The 22,967-nt window shown below is 43.4% G+C and overlaps 2 protein-coding genes across 9 annotated transcripts in view; both read right to left on the minus strand.

The window, feature by feature from the left end:
- Positions 1-3,620, minus strand: part of adgra2 (adhesion G protein-coupled receptor A2) — a 55,151-nt gene extending 51,531 nt beyond the window's left edge. Inside the window, exons 1-2 of one of the 4 annotated variants that reach the window (XM_036935864.2) lie at positions 3,478-3,611; positions 2,493-2,799 (exon numbers count right to left, since the gene is read on the minus strand). In XM_036935864.2, coding sequence (XP_036791759.2) covers positions 2,493-2,737 — 245 coding nt within the window. In that variant the 5' untranslated portion in view covers positions 2,738-2,799; positions 3,478-3,611. Of the gene's footprint in view, positions 1-2,492 lie in introns of all 4 variants that reach the window. The other 3 variants (XM_036935863.2, XM_021621527.3, XM_090190636.1) reach the window with 3 other exon arrangements.
- A 5,789-nt stretch (positions 3,621-9,409) lies between these two features.
- Positions 9,410-22,967, minus strand: part of LOC110536030 (PDZ and LIM domain protein 2) — a 59,799-nt gene continuing 46,241 nt past the window's right edge. For 3 of the 5 annotated variants that reach the window (XM_021621528.3, XM_021621529.3, XM_090190638.1), the window contains 4 exons: positions 17,461-17,579; positions 11,608-11,756; positions 10,864-10,978; positions 9,410-10,594 (listed from right to left, as the gene is read on the minus strand). In XM_021621528.3, coding sequence (XP_021477203.1) covers positions 10,396-10,594; positions 10,864-10,978; positions 11,608-11,756; positions 17,461-17,579 — 582 coding nt within the window. In that variant the 3' untranslated portion in view covers positions 9,410-10,395. The remainder of the gene's footprint in view (positions 10,595-10,863; positions 10,979-11,607; positions 11,757-17,460; positions 17,580-22,967) is intronic. The other 2 variants (XM_021621530.3, XM_090190637.1) reach the window with 1 other exon arrangement.

Consider the following 22,967-nt stretch of genomic DNA (forward strand, 5'->3'; position numbering starts at 1 on the left):
ACTACTTCCCTCTGGGCGCAGGTATAGGGCACCCCTCAGCAGGAAAAACAGAACTAGACAATCATTTGTGCCAGGTGTGATATCCCTCCTAAATAGCTCGGGCTACTGTTCCTATCAACTCAGTAATGTTTTTCCAAATGTTTTATTGGTATGTAACTGTTATGAAAGTTGCATTGTCAATTTTGTTTTGTATTTAAACGCCACTTTAAACATGTACATGACACTGCAACAAAATTTCCCCATGGGGACAATAAAGTCAGTCAGTAAGTAAGTAAGAGGGGCAGCAGAACTGGGTGACAGGGCACCCGATCTAGGGAGGGGATGATGCAGAGCAAGCTGAGCTGAAGTTGAGCCCCCCTACTGTACCTGGGATACAGTTTGTAAAGACTTCGGAATGCCAGGAATAACAAGAATATCAACACAACTTCTCACATTCCACATCTGGCTCTAATGTCATGAGCGACGATGAGAGTATGAGCGTATGGAGCAATTCATTGAAAGCTCTCTGGCAAATGACCTTACCAGCCACATCGTATTTCAGTACAGAAATGGTAAGGATGGCTTATGACAGTTTTTCACAGGGGATTGGGACGTCATTGTTTGCTCCTAGTACACAGCCTCATAAAAGCGTCACAGTATGCTAAACATGTGTAGGAAAACAAATAAAGTGAAATAAGTACGGTAGGTACAGGGATGTGAGATTATCTTCAATCACCTCCACCGCTGCCACCCAGGCTATTTTTGTTATTCTTTCCTCTCTTCTGGTTCTGAGAAATGTGTTCTCCAGATGTTTATGCTGCCTTTATTAAGCAGAAACACAAGGCCTATAAATGGACGGCGGGCCGCCTTGGGCTCCCTCGGGCTGTGCCTCCTTTGCATTGCGCCGATGGGCCAGTTTGGGGTTTTACTACGCCCATGTGTAGGCGAGTGCTGCTCCCACTGGGTCAGAGAGGAGGAGCATTGTGGGATTGTGGAGAAGCAGGGTACCTTGGAAAATGGTTCAATCAGCTTGAACCTTTGAGTGTTCTGTGAAGGGCTGGGGTTTTTGGTAGCAGCTTCACATGTGCATATATACAGCAGCTCAGAAGACTGTGTAGGTGTATCTTATCTTACAGCAACTACAATCTCTTTACCTCCTATTAAGAGCCATTCTTCTCTGGAATGGAGTGAGGTAGTGTAAGCCATGACTACATTTCCCTTGATTTATTGGTGAATAAACACATCAATCATACGAATTCAGATTGTCAGCCACACATGAATAGTCTATCAGACTAACAGTGCTACAGGATGTTGGAAATGGCAGACAACAGTGCTAGGTCTCACCATTAGCTGGACAGCGGTCGGTCAGCCTTCCTTCCTGAAGAGAAGTGAGGTGGCTGCCTGAGATTGCTGGAATGTTATGGTATTAAAGGTAGGAGCCAAGCTGCCATTAAAGCACAGAGAGGGAGGATAAAAAGAGTAGAAATGTGTTTCTGTTTATCCTAGTTTAGCAAGGCAAAGTCAGCTGGATTGTGGGGTGGGTGTGGGGAGCGGGGAGGGAGGGGGACACTGAAACCCAGTGTGTTTCCTTGGGTCAGAATCATATTTAAAGCGACAGAGTTGTGTCAAAGGGGCAGGGGCAGATGACAGCTTTACTTCACAAAGTCTGCCGTCAGGATCGACACAGGTCCAGACCCCCTGCACTGTGCTTTTCAGAGACACAACTGACTCTGGGTTTGAGCTTTCAGCTCTGTTACTATGCCAGTGTATAAACTTCTGGCGCTCATGGGCCAAAAACATGTCCATTACCTCAACCAGTCATTAAATACCAGTAGAACTAAGAATACAAGGTCAGTTTTGGAGGGTTTATCAGCATACAACACAAAGGTGTAATGTATTGTCTCCATGTGTATATTTAAATGTTAGTCATTTAGCAGACATTCTTATCCAGAGCAACTTACAGGAGAAATTAGGGTTAAGTGCCTTGCTCAAAGGCACATCGGCAGTTTTTCCCCACATAGTTGCCTCTGGGATTCAAACCAGCAAACTTTTGGTTACTGGCCCAATGCTCATAACTGCTAGACTACCCGCCTCCTATATTCAATTATAGTCAGTGTATAGAACTGTTAAGATGTATTGGGTGCCACAATTTAAACTATACCCCAAGCCCAAGGTAGAGAGTTTCCCATAACCCATTTAAATATTTGCACTTCGCCCTTCTGTCATCCTCGAGAATGATTTCCTCATATTGAGAGAATAGTGTCCATTGATATGTTTTTCTCTTACTCAGTTCTGGGATTTAATAAAGACCAAAATAGTTTCTCAATGAACATGCAGAATATCAACATTGTTTGATATTTTCATCATGATCTGTCTACAGTGTTTGGACAATCATGAGGCCCAGTCCCCATCTCCTCGGTCACAGTTTTGAATAACTACATTTGTATTGCCCACTGGCCTACTGTATTTTAAACTCACAGTTTTAATCGGTAAAAAAAAAAAAGATGACTTACAAAGTAACGGTCCCGTTAGGGAGCAGACCCGGATCTGGAGTTTCAGAACGTTCTTCGCTGTCGCAGCTGACTCTTTTCCGGTACGGCGTAGTGGCGTGGGCTTTGGAACGTTCATCTGTACAGCTGCAGCCCGTAATGATGAGCCCAGAACATGCTTGAGTGAGCCTCGACTCAGAGGCAGACAACAGGACCAGCATCAGCAACAGACGCCCCAGGAGCGGGATGCCAACGCCGGGCACAACCATTGTCCTTATCAGTCTCACCTCAGCTGTCCCCTTGTCATCCCATTTCTCCACCACGAAGGTTCCTGGGGCGATGACAGGAAGAACAAACGTATTTTTACAAATGTGTAACAAGTTGCTAATATCCGTTTAGTTCCTATTAAAAGATGCTCGAAACTTACTGGTAAAAAGGCATTCCCAGTATTTTGCACTCCCAATATTCACAGTCCTACTGTAGATGTGGCTTGAGAAATCACGGTAAAACTCACTGTAATCGAGTTGTCCTGAACTAAAACTCTACTTGAAAGTTGATGTTTCGCGATAAAAAAAATTACGTATTTGTCCAATTGCCCGTAAATTTGTACCTCCCTGATGCATTCCTCCAACTCTGGGTCGGATTGTCACAATTAGAATTTGATTAGCCTACCTTTATATGTCCAAACCTAGGCTATATCCAAACTCCGTTATTCCAGTGGTTTTGATCAAATCCTTAGCTCAGTTTAATAACATCTGCTGCCCTCTGCTTTAGTTTAATTCATAGATTTAGGAATTCGTTTTGGCACGATGTTCTCAAGGCATTCAACAAAGTTTGCCATTCCGGATCTTCAAGATTTAAGTTCTCCATGTGTCAATTTAAATGAAACTTTATCTGAAAGTAAATTAGTTCATTTGAAAAACGACAAAGCGCGTCCTGGTCGGCTCCTTGGTAATTCCCAAAATCTAGCGGTTTTGCTTGCCACTCTGTCACACGCAAATGTACTTACTACAGCAAGTGCGGCCATTCCGTCGCCGGCTATGCGATGATCCTCGGGGTCCTAGCGCAGCTTATCTTTGGCAGTTTCACTGGGTTGCTATCAATTTTTAGAATAACAGGCAGTCAGCCAGCTGTCGGTCTGAAAGTGGATCTGCAATTGAAGGATATTTTCGGGTGCCAAAACTGTCCATTTGTAAAGAAATAAGGTCCTAAGATTTAAAGGATAACTGAAACATCAATATTATATCAATAGTCATAGACAAGTCTTTGTTAATGTATTTAACAATTACAATTTATATTTTCATTTGAATTAATACAGTATTCACATATCACTTTTTAGGTTACATCAAATAGATAATTAATATACTGCAGTGTTTCCTACTCTAAAGTACAGTTTAAATGCAATATTTTGTCTTTAAATGTATGGTATTGTTATGTTTATCAAGATCTTTAGAGGATGAATCGATAACAGAAACTTGCAAATTACCTAATTTTAGAAGTGGCTCTTGACTGACCACAGCATTTTGATGAAAATGAATTTGATTATGCATGATCCCTTGTTGCTGGCATATTCTTGCCAGTAGATCATACACTGAGTGTACAAAACATTAGAAACACCTGACATAGACTGACCAGGTGAATCCAGGTGAAACGATGATGCTTTATTGATGGAACTTGTTAAGGGGGGGGGGGGGGGCAGACAGGTTAAATGATTTTTAAGCCCTGAGACAATTGAGACAAAATATTTAAGTGCCTTTGAACAGGGTAGTAGTAGGCACACCGGCTTGAGTGTGTCAAGAACTGCAACACTGCTGGGTTTTTCACGCTCAAGTTTCCCGTGTGTATCAAGAATGTCCACCACCCAAAGGACATCCAGCCAACCACACAAATGTTGGAAGCATTGGCGTCAACATGGGCCAGTATCCCTGTAGAACGCTTTTGATACCTTGTATCAAGAAGATATATATTAAGAAGATGTTCCTAATGTTTTGTACACTCAGTGTATACACTGTATAGGCCAACATACAGGGATTTGCCTTGCTACTGGATTTCAACACATGCAGCTAGAAGAAGTTGACCATTCATATCTTCCACTGACCACACTTTGGGAACTAGAAAACATTGGCAAGTTTGCTGTTGACTTCAATCCACCAAAGATCTTGCATGCAAGCAGGTTATAGACTGGAAAAGGTGTTGGCTTCAATGAGCACATCAGTTGTTAGAGCAAAGAAATTCAGTGAACCTTTGAGAGTTTCTTGTTGACAGATGATTTGTTTCTAACATCACAAGAGGATTTACTGAACTATTTACCCATCATGAGAGATCAGATTCACATAAATCAACTTATCCCAGCTTTAGGAAGAATGTAGTGAGGCCATAATGTTATGAGAGAACCGCGCTGAAGCTATCATGTTAGAAGCTGAGGTCAGGGCCAGAGGAGTCTAGATCAGCCTGCCTAGATAAGTCAGCTCAGCAGGGTCACTGTTGCACCCGGACCCTGGCCTGTTTAGTGCAGGGGCCAGGGTCACTGTCTAATTTGATTCAGAGGTCTATACATGACTGCATTTTTGCAACTGAAATAACATTGCTTTTATGGCAAACAAAGCTGCATGTTAATGACTGTACTGCTACCGCCAATTGCCTGTTGCTATAGCAAGCAATATTATGGGTCCTTATCCGTTGGCCACTGTATGCTGTAAACAACCAAAAAGAAAGAAAGGCATCGAACAAGCAGTGATACTTACTACACCACTGGTCATTGCAATCGATGGACACTTCTACTTTCAGTCTGTAGTTGTGATTTAGTTCATGGCATGGTTTTCATAACATTACAGCCCCAAGTAATGCTTGTGCCCATTGTTAATGAAAGTGCCTGCTTTAGCTCATCATCCAAATCAGTGTAAGCACAACTATAGCAATCGCTTATCTTAAAACAGATGCATCACTCTGATGCAGGTGGAAGAAGTACAGTTAAGTACAGCTAAATGCAGATAATACATTTTTTCCTGTTGCTTTCAAGGTTGACTATCAAGCTGTGCAGTGATGCGTATTGATCCTCATGTGTTGACATCAAAATTCCATGGCAATGTCATTACAATTCCGCCTACTCGAAAATGCTATTTTTTCCTGAAAGAAAGAACAAAATTAGATACCGCCTGGTAAGACTTTTTGTATCCTAAAACAATTTTGAACACTCCAAAAAATACATTTGACTGTAAAATCCCTACAGTACAGGCCTCAATTTCAACAAGTCTGACCTTGTCTATGAAATAATCCCAATAGTGCTGCACTCCACAGATTTATGTTTAAAAATACTTTCTGATATATGAGAGGCAGTGGAGGAATGAAACCTTAGCGTTTCAAATCTGGAGAGCATTTTGAAATATGAAAAGGTGAACCAGAAGATTATTTGAAATGGGTCTTGGTGCAATTGGGGGTGACATGTACTCACAGACATATCCAAAACGCAGGCACCTCAAGTCGTGCTAGCATGTCCCGTCGTACAATGGTGTAGTGTGCTCTGACCCACCCTTCAGACCCCCCGTTTGTTATTCCTGTATGTGATACTGTACACTGGAGCAGGCTCAGAGAGCCAGCATGATTGCTTAAGGAAATCAGAAAGAGTGGTTGGGCGCCTGCTCAGCGATGAAACAGAGGGCTGTTTATCCAAGCCATTAAATAAGGCTTCAAGTACAACACCCCCCTTCCAACTCCCACTCCCCAGCCCCCAAATCTCTCTCATCTGGAGAGCACAGTTTCCATTTAAAATGTCACGTCCCAAACTGCACATTACATCAAATTGTATTTAATGGCATCCAGACTAACTTTAATGTTGTTCCAACATTCTCTCTGCATAACCCTTTCCCCTCGCTTTATTTTCTCCCTAGCTCGTATAGCGGTGCAAGCAATCTCTCTCTCTGTTCCACGTCTGGACTCCATTCCAGGTTGAATATGGTGAGAGGGGGAATGGAGGAAAGGAAAGGTGGAGGGACTGGCTGAGAAGCTATTGATCTGAGGAGAGAAGAAGAGAGATTCAGTTTTGAAAGAGATTGGGTGGAAGTGAGGTCAGGTTGGAGGAGGAATGTGATGATCCCTCTTGGGCATTTCCACTGGCACTTCCCAACCTCACATTACAACAATACAATGAGCACCGTCGTCTTCAAAGAGGTGAATACAATCACAGGTTTGTAAAGACGTGATGAAACAAGTGTATTAGTTACAGTATATTCAAGAAAATAAGGTACCAATCATCTTATCGTTACTATCAGTGGAGGCAAAACTCCAATAGTGAGGAAAACATTACAGTGTAATTAATACTAAACACAAACTACTAGACTACTCCTGTACTGCATCATCATGAAGTCTGATGTTGTTCCTTTCTTGAGGAAGCAACGACATCTAGTGGTAGAGTCAGCATTGAGGCTGCTGAGGACTGACTTCCTTGACAAACCTACAGGGAGAGAAATCAGTAAAAAGTACGATAGCTTACAATATTTTAATGTATTGGATTGTATCCACTTTTGTGAAGTAGTTGTTCTTTTAAAATGATTTACTTAAGCGTTTTTTTTACAACACCTACAACACGGAATTACGATACTACGTTATCAACTCCCGTAGGATACAAACCATGGATGATACTTGGACAGCCTCAGTACAGTGCAGACTTGTGTGACAATGTGGCCCCCTTCTGGAAGAAAAATAAAACAGCAGAACCTGTGAAAAACAGTCGTAAGCATAAATGACAGACTGAGCAGACTCTGTGCTTGTCGTGCCCAAAGTAGTGCTTTAAAGCTTAGTGCCCTCAAGTCACAGCCATTTTATGTGTGGGATCATAAAATCAGATATTTCATTTGACTCATTGAGATTCACGTTTTTATTTGGAGGTAAGATAATGTGAATTTCCATTAGATTTGCATCACTGTTCATCCATGTACAGTGGGGCAAAAAAGTATTTAGTCAGCCACCAATTGTGCAAGTTCTCCCACTTAAAAAGATGAGGCCTGTCATTTTCATCATAGGTTCACCTCAACTATGACAGAAAAAATGAGAAAAAAAATCTAGAAAATCACATTGTAGGATTTTTAATTCATTTATTTGCAAATTATGGTGGAAAATAAGTATTTCGTCACCTACAAACAAGCAAGATTTCTGGCTCTCACAGACCTGGCATCACTGTTCATCCATGTACTGTAGGTCATATATAGTCATGGTTACAAGGTTCATGCAAAAGGTCTAAGGATATTTTAGCCTACATACCTTACATATTTACTTACAAGCTTGAGCTCCATTTTAGGATCTGTAGGTAACACAAAATTACCAATTCAACTCAATACACTTTTTTAAAAGCATCAAAGAGACACAGGAGGTAGCACCAGTAGGCCAGATGTCCCCATCTATAGGATGATCTATAGCCTTCAAACTGAACTCTGGAAGACCCAGAATTACCTCTGCTGCAGAGGATAAGTTCATTAGAGTTACCAGCCTCAGAAATTGCAGCCCAAATATATTCTTCACAGAGTTCAAGTGACAGACATCTCAACATAAACTGTTCAGAGGAGACTGCGTGAATCAAGCCTTCATGATGAATACAAAAAAAAAAAAAACACTACTAAAGGCCACCAATAAGAAGAAGCGACTTGCTTGGGCCAATAAACACGACCAATGGACATTAGACCGGTGGAGATCTGTTTTTAGATGTTTGGTTCCAACCACCGTGTCTTTGTGAGACGCAGAGTAGGTGAACGGATGATCTCCATGTGTGTGGTTCCCACCGTGAAGCATGGAGGTGGTTGAGTGATGGTGCTTTGCTGGTGACACTGCCTGTGATTTATTTGGAATTCAAGGCACACTTAACCAGCATGTCTACCACCGCAGCGAAAAGCCATCCCGTCTGATTTGCGCTTAGTGCGACTATCATTTATTTAAACAGGACAATGACCCAAAACACACCTCCAAGGCTATTTGACTAAGAAGGAGAGTGATGGAGTGCTGTATCAGATGACCTGGCCTCCACATTCACCTGACCTTCACCCAATTGAGATGGTTTGGGATGAGTTGGACCGCAGTGTGAAGGAAAAGCAGCCAACAAGTGCTCAACATATATGGGAACTCCTTCAAGATTGTTGGAAAAGCATTCCATGTGAAGCTGGTTGAGAGAATGCCAAGAGTGCACAAAGCTGTCAAGGCAAAGGGTGGCTACTTTGAAGAATCTCAAAATATATTTGGATTTGTTTAACACTTTTTTGGTACTACATGATTCCGTATGTGTTATTTCATAGTTGAGGTCTTCGCTATTATTCTACAATGTAGAAAATAGTAAAAAGAAAAACCCTTGGAGTAGGTGTCCAAACTTTCGTGTGCATATACATATATTATACACACACACTATACCAAACATTAGGACACATTCCTAATATTGAGTTGCAGCAGCCCCCCCCCCCCCCATTTACTCTCAGAACAGCCTCAAGTCATCAGGGCATGGACTCAACAAAGGTGTGAAAAGGGATGCTGGGACATGTTGACTCATGCGCTTTTCACAGGTGTGTCATGTGGGCTGGATGTCCTTTGGGTGGTGGACCATTCTTGATACACATGGGAAACTGAGCATGAAAATCCCAGCAGTGTTGCAGTTCTTGACACACACAAGTCGGTGTGCCTGGCCCCTACTACCATGCCCCGTTCAAAGACACTTAAATATTTTGTATTTCCCATTCATCCTCTGAATGGCACACACACGGTCTCAACTGTCAAGGCTTCAAAATCCTTCTTTAACCAGTTTCTGATTGAAGTGGATTTAACAAGTGACATCCATAAGGGCTCATAGCTTTCACCTGGATTCAACAGGTTAGTCTATGCCATGGAAAGAGCAGGTGTTCTTAATGTTTGTATACTCAGTGTATGCATTATATAAATATATATAAATGTAAAAAAAAGAGCAACCGTAATTTGATGTGTTTTTATTAACTGTGACATGAAAATAACATTCTAGTGTTGCTCTCTGGGTGCTGCTGTGAAGAAACAGAATATACAGTAATAGCATCAGCAAACCTCTTCACACTAAAAAAGATATACAAGTCATGCAACCCTGTGCCCACACATGCCTTCTGACATCCTATAATATGGTACTGTATATTGTTCTATCAAAGAAACATTTACAAAACATTCTTATTATATATATCACATGTATCTTTATATTCCCTTATCCAACAAAAAGCAATAAGAAAGCAAGTAAGTATTTTATCATTCCAACTAAATTGCAAAAGGAAAACAAACAGGCTTCTGGCTGGAGAGATGAATCCACTAAAACCTTTCAATAGTGAAACCAGTAGCAGGGGAAATGGCAGCAATTCAGGCACTTATTAAACCATCACTTCAAAAGGAATTACCAGAACTCTTGCTCAAGTTGAACACACACAAACTTTGATGTAGATGAAATTTCCCCCTTTATAGTTTGTCTTGTTTTTCAGACACCATGTAATTCAAATGAAGAGTTGGTTTCCATTCTTCTGAATGGGTCAGCAGGAGATTCAATGTGATTTAAAGGATTAAATGTTACGCTCCATCATTGATCTGATCCATACACCAGCAGGAAACCAGTCCTGTTGTGTAACAGGTTGGTGTGAATGTGGCAGGCGTAACCCACTAAGTGGTCTGAATAAGATACAGCTGTACATTAGAGCTAACAATGAACCAAAACCAGGAGGGCCTGGGAAAACAATGTTCCATCCAAATCTCATCCAATTACAGGAAAGGTAACTGAATGCTATAACTGCAGAGTATAGTTAAATGCTATAGAATGCTATAGAGCTGCAACATCTGAAGCTCCCACTCCTGTTCCCTAGCCCATGGTCTATCGCTGTGAGTCAGTAAGAGGTGGGGTGCCAGCCCTCAGAGGTCCAGGGGAGGGGAAGCTGGGTGTCACGGAGCCTCAGTGGCGGGGCGAGATGGTGGCACGTGGGGCAGTGCCCAGGCCCTGGTAATTCTCGTGGGCATGCTTCTCACAGAACATCTCCTCTCCCACCCAGAAGTGACCTCGCATCTTCAGGTTGAGACCGCACTCTGGTGTAGAACAGGTGTAGCACTCTGGGTGGCGGAAGCGGTCGTCCATGATGCGCACCGCCTGTGTACTGTAGACAGATGGACACAGTCATAAACGAAAACATTGTTTCGGAACCTTTTAATCTTTCTACATTATGTACACAAACACTACGGGAAGGCTCATTAATTCAGCTCCTCTGTGTTTATGAGGAACATCCTGCACCTTAGGGCAAGTTATCATTGTCAGAGCTTGTATTCGTCAGTTGCTTATTAATCTGTTACGCAATGACACTTCTAGTTACTCCTGTGGACAGAGAAAACATGTCACAACAGGTGACGTGTCATTATGGACTCTTACACAATGCTGATGCCACACTTCTCACAGGTGTGGTACTTGGGGACTCCACCCCCGGGAGATGTTGGTTTTGGGGGGGTGGTTTTGGGGGAGAGCCCTGGGAACCGCACAGCTGCCTCTGCATAAAACAACAAAGTAGAGCACAGTCAGTCAGAGCAAATAGCAGATGGATACACACACACACACACACACACACGGGAATCAAGGCAGAGTTATGCCTCGGTCAGCCTGGTTATCACATCACTTTTTCTTCTTTACTGCCTTGTGTCAGGTCTGTGCATCCGGTAGGAGACACTGCTTGTCTGAACACCACTAGTTTATGACCCGGTGTGAACAGTGTCCACACACTGGTCGTTATCGCTTCATAAAACTCTTAATACCAGCTCCACTTGTTTTCTTTGCCAGTCCTTTAAGCAAAGTAAAAATAACAACACTCACACTGCTCTCCATAAAAAACAATTCTCTAAGTCAGCTCTGGGCCAGGTTATGGCCAGATGCATCTATCGATATCAAATAACTGTCTTAGTATGAAACAGTTCAGTAAATTGTGGCAAATTCTGTTGAATTTGCCATAATGACCTCTATCCACCTCGGAGTTGACATCCCGTAGATCCATCAAATTGGTCTCAAACGGGACGGAGATGAAAGCAAAACACTCCGTCCCACACAGCTGTTTATTACAACAGAAATGCAGCCTGACACAGAGACAGAGTGATGACGAGTGCGTTTATGGGAAGCTCTGCTCACCCTTCTCATCGGCCTCCAGAACCTCCTGTAGCATGCGGAAGGTGTTGGACTGTCGAGGAGCCGTGCGAGACTCCTTGTTCTCCTGGATCATCTTGTAGACCTCTGAATCCCGGTCAAACCTCTGCATGGTAAAGTCAGAGCTGGAACTGCTGTGGGAGAGAAAGAGGGGATGTAGCCATGACCTATTATGTAACCACTCCAATAGATTATTCAGCCAATCCATATCTATGTACGCTCCATGTACAATCTGTCACATCTATGTAGCTACATATGTAGGGGGGGGGGGGGGGACACATAGCCAAATTCACTGGGAATACATTACATACATAGGATTAGGAAACAATACTGCCAGCAGCTGCTACATACAACTTGGCAGACAGAGAACTGATACTATTTACTCATTGTTGAGTGTGTGGGTGGCTTTTGACCACTCCCTTGGACTCCTCATGTCTTACTCATTGTTAAAAATAAAGTTTGGTCCAAATAAGATGTTAGGTACTATATTTGCTGAATATGAATCCTATTATTAAAAATAGCACATTTGGATGCACTCAATTAGCTTAACTTCAGAGATCCAATTATATTTTTAAAAAAAAATAATGTTGCAGGAATGCTAATCTTATTTGTTTTTAAAATAAATGATTTCAGAACAATCTGAGCTGGTGGATGTTGAAATCCTCTTTCTTGTGCTTTTTGAGTTGGAACAACCCCAGAGGAAATTAAGCCAGTGGCAGCAGTCAGCTTTGTGACTGACCTTCAAGCCAAAAGTCTACATTGCATACTGCAGGTAAGTCGCCAAACCAGCCTCTAATCTCAGCCTACACACTCACAACGGAGCTGTATCACCTTCCTATCTGCTTACAGCACGACCTGCTGAAGACATCATTTAGAAGATGCCATGATATCAACTAACTAGCATACATTATTGGTGCAGTGTTTGGGTATTGAGGTGAGGGCATTCCAGCAAATGGCTGACTTCAGAAAGCCAATGTTATTTCTAGTAAAGTAGCACTGTGGCTAAACCTTTCCTGATACCCACCACCACAGCAGCCATGTTTGGCCAAATAAAAGTGGGGAATCCTGCTGTTTGACTACAGACATTTCTGGATGGAAAAAAAATAAAAATCACAGAGATGTGATATTTCTATCATGTACCACTATCCCTCCCTCTCACACAATCACTATATTTATAAGCCACTAGAGCCAAATGGGCCACCTTTTAGATTTGAAGCAAGAGAACAATTCATGGTGTGACTACTTTGGACCAATAGGAGTGCTTGTGGTGGGAAATAGTCTACAGAGAGTTGACACCTCAGGGTAGTTTCTCTGATGCCTAGCTAATTAGCAGATTAGCAGCAGCACAGTAGCACTGCACTTACAGGTTTATGAGCAGCACATTCTTAGCTACTGGGATGGTGGAACGGAAAAGTGGTTCACTTTATTATTCATGCCATAGTAACTGTGTGTGGTTGCCATTGTTATCCTTGTCGCCGCCTGTCAACTGAGAAAAAAAAAAGAAATGGCCCGAAAGATGACAGTCAAATGTAAACACGGACACACACACACCCATACAATGCTCTAGTCAACATTGTTTGCCTGGAGGGAGCCTTTCAGTCAGTCAGGTTGTGTGAAAAGTGAAAACCGGTCAGACCGACCTTCAAGTCCCCAGGTGCGGTGTGTTGCCATTCACCTGCAGCCAATTGAGCAGAACATCCCTGCTAAGCTGTCAGTAGATGTCAACCAACACACATCAGCTGGATCTAGCGCTTTGTTCTCATATGCCAGGTTACAGTGTATCTGCCAAAATATTGACCATATAGCCTTCTCCTATGCTGGTCAAATCTATGAAAATACCATGGAAAAAAATGATCATTCACATGGCTAAGCCTGTTTGGGGCACTATCAAGATTGAGAGATTATTTCATAGCATTTAATGTACGTGTGTGGACTGCAGTTTGTGCCTGCCTTTCATCAGCATTTGGAACTTAGTTCCCAGTGACGTAACATGGCTGAAACAGGATAAGGCAAAACAACGAGACAATAAATCTCCAAGTGAACCCAATGCTCAGACCCTTTACATCACAGAACATGGTTCAAATTGAAAACAGACTCCCAAAACACACCCTCCAAGTCCAACTCATGCTACACTCCACCCTGCTCAAACCATTTCACTTATTATTGACATCACATCTTCAAACCAATGGAAATACTGGGTCAAATGTACTAAGAGCACAAATGCAAAGCACGTCAGAACAGCAAATGGCAAAATACAATATAGAGGGAGATCAGTTACATAAATAGCCATAACTTGAGGAAAGTGGAAACATGCCTAATCTATATCATAATGTATGTATGCATACTCATGAAAATAATATTGTCAGCTAGCTTTCATGTAGTACTGCAAGTTTTTACAACAGTTTGAAAATATTTAAGAAACCGCTCTAGAAAAGGTTCATGGAAAAAGCCACCTTTTCATGTTTCCACAGCCACAGAGATATCCTGATTACAGGCCGGTAAAGAATCCTCAGTCAAAACAGATGCTGTCAGCTCCAACAGCATTCTCCAAAGTGAAAACAATAAGAGCGTTGGTGTTGTTTACCATTGCTTCCTATAATTTAAAAACACATACTAAATCAAAGCCAGTGTTCCCTAAACTCATGACCAAATACAATAAAAGTCAGACAACTCACCTCAGAAACAATGAGGGAACAAAGAGAGGAGAATTCCTTTACAGCTAGCCAATCTTTGCTTTCGGATAAACAGTTGTTCCTGGCTGCACGCCTATCTATCCTAAGCTGTGGTAACCCAGCAAGCAAAGGCACACATCTTTATCTACACCAGACACGGGAGAAGAGCGAGTTTCGGACTAAAAGCTGTGCCTTTTGACTGCCACTCATTGGACTGGAGAGAAAAGAGTCGTTTCAGGGGGTGTCTCTAAGCCTGTGATTGGCTGAGTGGGAGGGGGGGGGGGGGGGTAGGGGTTTGGTGTGTAGGCTGGGGACTACAGAGTGGGGGGGGCAATTAGGGGAGGAAGTGAAATAAGACATTTGGGGGGATAATAGTAAGAGCTGGGTCTGATGCTTAAATCAGTTTTACCCAATTTTTACCAGCTTGTCACATGTGCAACAAGGAAAAAAATAAAAATAAATCCTAGACCACCTTTACTCCACACACAGATGTATACAAAGCTCTCCCCCGCCCTCCATTTGGCAAATCTGACCATTATATCCTCCTGATTCCTGCTTACAAGCAAAAACTAAAGCAGGAAGTACCAGTGTCTCGCTCAATACGGAAGTGGTCAGATGACGCAGATGCTACACTACAGGACTGATTTGCTAGCACAGACTGGAATATGTTCCGGGATTCATCCAATGGCATTGAGGAATACACCACCTCAGTCATCGGTTTCATCAATAAGCGCATCGATGACGTCGTCCCCAGTGACTGTACGTACATATCCCAACCAGAAGCCATGGATTACAGGCAATATCCGCATAGAGCTAAAGGCTAGAGCTGCCGCCTTCAAGGAGCCGGAGACTAATCCGGACACTTATAAGAAATCCCACTATTCCCTCAGACGAACCATCAAACAAGCAAAGTGTCAATACAGGATTAAGATTGAATCCTACTATACCGGCTCTGACGTCAGTCGGATGTGGTAGGGCTTGAAAACTATTACTGACTACAAAAGGGAAACCCAGACGCGAGTTGGCCAGTGTCGCAAGCATACCAGACGAGCTAAATACCTTTTATGCTCGCGTCGAGGCAAGCAACACTGAAGAATGCACGAGAGCACCAGCTGTTCTGGATGACTGTGTGAAAACGCTCTTGGTAACCATTGTGAACAAAATCTTTAAACAGGTCAACGTTCACAAAGCCGCTGGGCCAGACGGATTACCAGGACGTGTACTCAAAGCATGTGTGGACAAACTGTCAAGTGTCTTCAGACATTTTCAACCTCTCCCTGGCCGAGTCTGTAATACCTACATGTTTCAAGCAGACCACCATAGTCCCTGTGCCCAAGGAAGCGAAGGTAACCTTCCTAAATGATTACCGACCCGTGGCACTCACGTCCGTAGCCATGAAGTGCTTTGAAAGGCTGGTCATGGCTCACATCAACAGCATCCTCCCGGACACCCTAGACCCACTCCAATTCGCATACCACCCCAAAAGATCCACAGATGACGCAATCTCAATTGCTCTCCACACTGCCCTTTCTCACCTGGACAAAAGGAACACCTATGTGAGAATGCTGTACACAGAATGCTGTGTATAGCCTCGTTATTGTGTTTCTTTTTAGTCTAGTTGGTAAATATTTTCGTCTTCTTCTTCTTGAACTGCACTGTTGGTTAAGGGCTTGTAAGTAAGCATTTCACAGTAAAGTCTACACTTGTTGTATTCGGCGCATGTGACAAATAGTTTGATTTGATTGATATCCTGACAAGTCACATTACAGGGCCTGCCGGAGCAGCCAGAGTAACTAAGCCAAAGTAAACCCTAGCAGAATAGAAAGGTTCCTAAAGAACTGCACACAGACACGCTCCAACCTCTCCAGGAGTAAGGAACAATGAGTATGGCTAAAACAGATGACTTGAGAGGTTGTTAGGAACATTTGAACCGGTTTGAAGAATCTCTACTTTCCTCTAGCTGGTCTTCTTCACTGTTGAGTAAATAGCACTGTGGGAGCAATGACTCTCAGCGTAAGGTACAATCTAAACCTGAATATGATAAAGTCAGGGTTATTTCACAGATGAATCCTCCAACACACATTGAAAGAGTCCGACTTGTAGTGCCAAGACAGCATTTGCTGCAAATATCAGCCACATCTTTTGTGGTTAGCTACAGTGAGGGAAAAAATGTTGATCCCCTGCTGATTTTGTACGTTTTCCAACTGACAAAGAAATGATCAATCTATAATTTTAAAATGGTAGGTTTATTTGAACAGTGAGACAGAATAACAACAAAAAAATCCATATAAACGCATGTCAAAAATGTTATAAATTGCATTTTAATGAGGGAAATAAGTATTTGACCCCATCTCAATCAGAAAGATTTCTGGCTCCCAGGTGTCTTTTATACAGGTAACAAAATGAGATTAGGAGCACACTCTTAAAGGGAGTGCTACTAATCTCAGTTTGTTACCTGTATAAAAGACACCTGTCCAGAGAAGCAATCAATCAGAATCCAAACTCTCAACCATGGCCAAGACCAAAGAGCTCTCCAAGGATGTCAGGGACAAGATTGTAAACCTACACAAGGCTGGAATGGGCTACAAAACCATCACCAAGCAGCTTGGTGAGAAGGTGGCAACAGTTGGTGTGATTATTCGCAAATGGAAGAAACACAAAATAACTGTCAATCTTCCTCGGCCTGGGGCTCCATGCAAGATCTCACCTCGTGGAGTTGCAATGATCATGAGAACGGTGAGGAATCAGCCCAGAACTACACAGGAGGATCTTGTCAATGATCTCAAGGCAGCTGGGACCAAAGTCACCAAGAAAACAATTGGTACACACTACGCTGTGAAGGACAAATCCTGCAGCGCATTTTTGACATGCGTTTTTCTGGATTTTTTTGTTGTTATTCTGTCTCACTGTTCAAATAAACCTACCATTAAAATGATAGACTTATGATTTCTTTGTCAGTGGGCAAACGTACAAAATCAGCAGAGGATCAAACACTTTTTTGCCCTCACTGCAGTCTTACGTTTTTTTTTACATGTTCCACTGAATTGCTATAGGAGTTTGATTTACCCTTAGCCGTAATTATTTCTAGTTCGACAGAGTTGTTAAATGTGTAGTGTACCCCATGGTAGATCGCTAGAGGAGCTGATGGGTGAGAGACTGTCCTTACCTGCGCCTGGGGGAGACAGACAGCTCGCAGTCGACAGGGCTGTGGGGCGAGTAGCATCCTGGAGGGGTGGGCGTTCGACTGGACACAGAGTTACTCCTAAAGTCTGAAGAGGAAAACTCCTGGGGAGACAGAGCGAGATTAATAGGACGTCAGACTGGTCCGATGTTCAGCCAAACCACCTGTAGATGCTGAAACCCAGACATATACACTGCTCAAAAAAATAAAGGGAACACTTAAACAACAATGTAACTCCAAGTCAATCACACTTCTGTGAAATCAAACTGTCCACTTAGGAAGCAACACTGATTGACAATAAATTTCACATGCTGTTGTGCAAATGGAATAGACAACAGGTGGAAATTATAGGCAATTAGCAAGACACCCCCAATAAAGGAGTGGTTCTGCAGGTGGTGACAGACCGACCACTTCTCAGTTCCTATGCTTCTTGGCTGATGTTTTGGACACTTTCGAATGCTGGCGGTGCTTTCACTCTAGTGGTAGCATGAGACGGAGTCTACAACACACACAGGTGGCTGAGGTAGTGCAGCTCATCCAGGATCTGTCTGTCTGTCAGCGCAGTGTCCAGAGCATGGAGACGCTACCAGGAGACAGGCCAGTACATCAGGAGACGTGGAGGAGGCCGTAGGAGGGCAACAACCCAGCAGCAGGACCGCTACCTCCGCCTTTGTGCAAGGAGGAGCAGGAGGAGCACTGCCAGAGCCCTGCAAAATGACCTCCAGCAGGCCACAAATGTGCATGTGTCTGCTCAAACGGTCAGAAACAGACTCCATGAGGGTGGTATGAGGGCCCCTACGTCCACAGGTGAGGGTGGTGCTTACAGCCCAACACCGTGCAGGACGTTTGGCATTTGCCAGAGAACACCAAGATTGGCAAATTCGCCACTGGCGCCCTGTGCTCTTCCCAGATGAAAGCAGGTTCACAATGAGCACGTGACAGACGTGACAGTCTGGAGACGCCGTGGAGAACGTTCTGCTGCCTGCAACATCCTCCAGCATGACCGGTTTGGCGGTGGGTCAGTCATGGTGTGGGGTGGCATTTCTTTGGGGGGGCCGCACAGCCCTACATGTGCTCGCCAGAGGTAGCCTGACTGCCATTAGGTACCGAGATGAGATTCTTAGACCCCTTGTGAGACCATATGCTGGTGCGGTTGGCCCTGGGTTCCTCCTAATGCAAGACAATGCTAGACCTCATGTGGCCGGAGTGTGTGAGCAGTTCCTTCAAGAGGAAGGCATTGATGCTATGGACTGGCCCGCCCGTTCCCCAGACCTGAATCCAATTGAGCACATCTGGGACATCATGTCTCGCTCCATCCACCAACGCAAGGTTGCACCAGACTGTCCAGGAGTTGGCGGAAGCTTTAGTCCAGGTCTGGGAGGAGATCCCTCAGGAGACCATCCGCCACCTCATCAGGAGCATGCCCAGGCATTGTAGGGAGGTCATACAGGCACGTAGAGGCCACACACACTACTGAGCCTCATTTTGACTTGTTTTAAGGACATTACATCAAAGTTGGATCAGCCTGTAGTGTGGTTTCCCACTTTAATTTTGAGTGGGACTCCAAATCCAGACCTGCATGGGTTGATACATTTTCAATTTCCATTGATAATTTGTGTGATTTTGTTGTCAGCACATTCAACTATGTAAAGAAAAAAGTATTTAATAAGAATATTTCATTCATTCAGATCTAGGATGTGTTATTTTAGTGTTCCCTTTATTTTTTTGAACAGTGTACTTTATAGAGTAGAATGAGTTTACAGAGTTGAGCAATCTGATGAGACCATGAGAAAGAACCAGGTGATGGAATATCGCCATAAAGCAGTCAGATAAAAAAAGAGCTATGTTCATTTGAATGCCAGGAATTGTATTCATGTTTGCGTCATCAAGGGCATCGAAGAGAATGTTCTAAACTGAGAAAGCACCAGCATAACTCAAAAGAGAGAGAAAAAAAAAAAAGAGCTGGACACATGAATAGGGCCAGTCAAGGTCACGTACGGAGAGCTCTATATGAACAGGTGACAGAAACTACCTGTTCAGGTGGGCACCCTTAGAGCAGTCAGAAATGTCTTGTGTGGAACAGTCAAATCAAATGAACATTTATTGATTGCGTACACAGATTAGCAGATGTTATCGCAGTATTACAATAATACAGAGCAAAACAAAAAAAAAAAAAACATTATCCAAAAAGTAAAAAGAAGGAAATATCAGAATGAGCAATGTCAGAGTCCGGAATATACAGTCCCCTCTAATTATTGGGACAGTAAAGCATTTTTTCCTCTGTGGAGATGGGAGAAACTTCCAGAAGGACAACCATCTCTGCAGCACTCCACCAATCAGGCCTTAACGGTAGAGTGGTCGGATGGAAGCCAATCCTCAATAAAAAGCACATGACAGCCCACTTGTAGTTTGACAAAAAGGCACGTAAAAGGACTCTTAGCCTATGAAACCAAGATTGAACAATTAGGCCTAAATGCCAAACGTCAGCTCTGGAGGAAACCTGGCACCATCCCTATGGTGAATCATGGTGGTGGCAGCATCATCCTGTGGGGATGTTTTTCAGCGGCAGGGACTGGGAGACTAGTCGGAAAAGATGAACAGAGCAAAGTACAGAGAGATCCTTGATGAAGTCCTGAGTGCTCTCGAGCAGGTTCTCAGACTGGGGCGAAGGTTCACCTAACAGGACAATGACCCTAAGCACACAGCCAAGATGACGCAGGAGTGGCTTCAGGACAAGTCTCTAAATGTCCATGAGTGGCCCAGCCAGAGCCCAGACTTGAACCCAATCGAACATCTCGAGAGACCTGAAAATAGCTGTGCAGCGACGCTCCCTGTCCAACCTAACAGAGCTTAAGAGGATCTGTAAGAGGATCTGTAGAGAAGAATGGGAGAAACTCCCAAAATACAGGTGTGCCAAGCTTGCAGCTTGTAGACTCAAGGCTGTGATCGCTGCCAAAGGTGCTTCAAAAAAGTACTGAGTAAAGGGTCTGAATACTTATGTAAATGGGATAGTTTTTTTATTTGAATACATTTGCAAAAAATACAAAAAAGCATTTTTTACTTTGCCATTATGGGGTATTGTGTATAGATTGATAAGGGGGGAAAAAACTATTGAATCCATTTTAGAATAAGGCTGTAACGTAACAAAATGTGGAAAAAGTCAAGGGATCTGAATATTTTCCGATTGCACTGTAGATAGGGCAGCAGTCTCTAAGGTGCAGAGTAGAGTATCGGGGGGTAGCTGGATAGTGATAGTGTCTATGGTTCAAGGCAGGGTATTGGGTGAAGGCCAGCTAGTGGTGAATGTTTAACAGTCTGATGGCCTGGAGATAAACAGCCTCTATCGGTCTCTCGGTCCCAGCCTTGTTGCACCTGTACCGTCTCCACCTCCTAGATGGCAACAGTATGTGGCTCGGGTGGCTGAGGTCCTTGATGATCTTCTTGGCCTTGTGACACCGGGAGCTGTAGAGGTCCTGGAGGGCAGGCAGTGTGACCCCAGTGAAGAGTTGGGCTGACCGCGTCATTCTCTGGAGAGCCCTGTGGTTGCGGACGGTGCAATTGCCATACCAGGTGGTGCTACAGCCCGACAGGATGCTTTCAATGGTGCAGCTATAGAAGTTCATGATGGTCTTAGAGGCAAAGACAAATTTCTTCAGCCTCCTGAGGATGAAGAGGCGCTGTTGCCGTCAAGGAAGTTGAAGCTTTAGTTGCAGAACTGGGATTTATGTTAGCTCTATTAATTTTGTTCTACAGTATCTGTAATGTTTCACTCTACTGAATAACTCCCAGATGTTGAGAATAGAAAACACACACCTATAAGCCTTCACTTCCTAAATATGTAGAGTTAAAGACTGTACAAACTCAAACATCTCCCAACAGCAGGAGTGTGTTTTTTCCCCTCCACTATAACTCTGGTGCCCATAGCAAAGGCTTGTCCCAGTCATCATGACTGGCGCTAATACATGCTCTGATTTGTCATGGTTTTGCTCCTGCTCCTCCCATATTGCAGGTTTCTATGGAGTGATCATGAGACACACCCAGCATTCCTGTCCTCTTACTAACCGGTCCCTCCTAATCAATATCACATTTATCTCCCAGCCCTAACTCCATGTGTAGGCTGCCTGTGTCAACCTTGTTAGCTCTTGATTGCTATTTATATCTCAGCTGGGACTCAGCCCCCAGGCCTGATGACAGAGATGCTGTTTGCATGGTAACAGATGTTTGGCTTTGGCTCCCTTGTTCATTTGAAGAGAAGGGGAGAGCCAATATATACTTCCATCATGGACCCCAGATGTCCGACAGTTCACACAATTAGGCATGGCAGTTATGAACCATTATATTCTGACGAGAAAGAGAAAATGCCAAACTTCATCAACTTTATTTACCTGGGAGTCAATGGTTTACTGACAATGCTTCCTACTTCAATTACCTAACTGCTCACATGAGAAGCTACTGCTTCTATTTGACCCCAAGAGGGAGCTAGAGTAACATCATTGGTGACAGCCAAGCAGTAGAGCCCTAGAGATCCTGACACCATGGGACTGATTGGATATATACACCGGTGGTAAAAACAACATTAGGAACACCTGCTTTTTCCATAACAGACTGGCCACGTGAAAGCTATGCTCTGTTATTGATGTCACTTGTTAAATCCACTTCAAAATCAGTGTAGATGAAGGGGAGGAGACAGGTTGAAGGATTTTTAAGTCTTGAGACAATTGATACATGGATTGTGTATGTGTGCCATTCAGAGAAGGAATGGGCAAGACAAAATATTGAAGTGCCTTTGAACAGGGTATGGTAGTAGGGGCCAGGCGCACTGGTTTGCGTGTCAAGAACTGCAACGCTGCTGAGTTTCACGCGCAACAGTTTCCTGTGTGCATCAAAAATGGTCCACCACCCAAAAGGACATCCTGCCAACTTGACACAACCATGGGAAGCACTGGAGTCAACATGGGCCAGCATCCCTTTAGAATGCTTGACACCTTGTAGAGTCCATGCCCAGATGAATTGAGGCTGTACTGAATGCAAAATAGGGGTGCAACTCAATATTAGGAAGGTATTCCTTAGGTTTTGTACACTCAGTGTGTGTGCGTGCGTGCATGCATGTGTTTGTGCGTGTGTTTGGTATGCACACGTGCGCAAGTTTAAGGGTTTCCTTTAAGGGTGTCGGTGTGTGTTCGTAGTGAATTTGACCCCAGGGACATGGGGCACGCAGAACACAGGGCACACCTGGTCCACTTCTGAGCAACTCATAACTCAGCCCAGACACTTTTACTGTCAGGAATCCCAACAAACAAATATACTTTATTATAAAGCTATGCACTGCATCTAACTATGACCACCTGAGATCCTATTCTAAGCAGCTTTCAGACACACGCAACAAAATATTATCTATGGGGTATTTAGCTAAAAAGATAAAAAGAGTGAAATGAAGGTTGAAAAGCATAAGCTACAAAAAAAAGATTAAGCATTAAAAGAAATCAGTTTAG

Source organism: Oncorhynchus mykiss, chromosome 11, assembly GCF_057628025.1.
Source record: "Oncorhynchus mykiss isolate SJ-2025 chromosome 11, ASM5762802v1, whole genome shotgun sequence".
In the NCBI taxonomy this organism is placed as follows: Eukaryota; Metazoa; Chordata; class Actinopteri; order Salmoniformes; family Salmonidae; genus Oncorhynchus; species Oncorhynchus mykiss.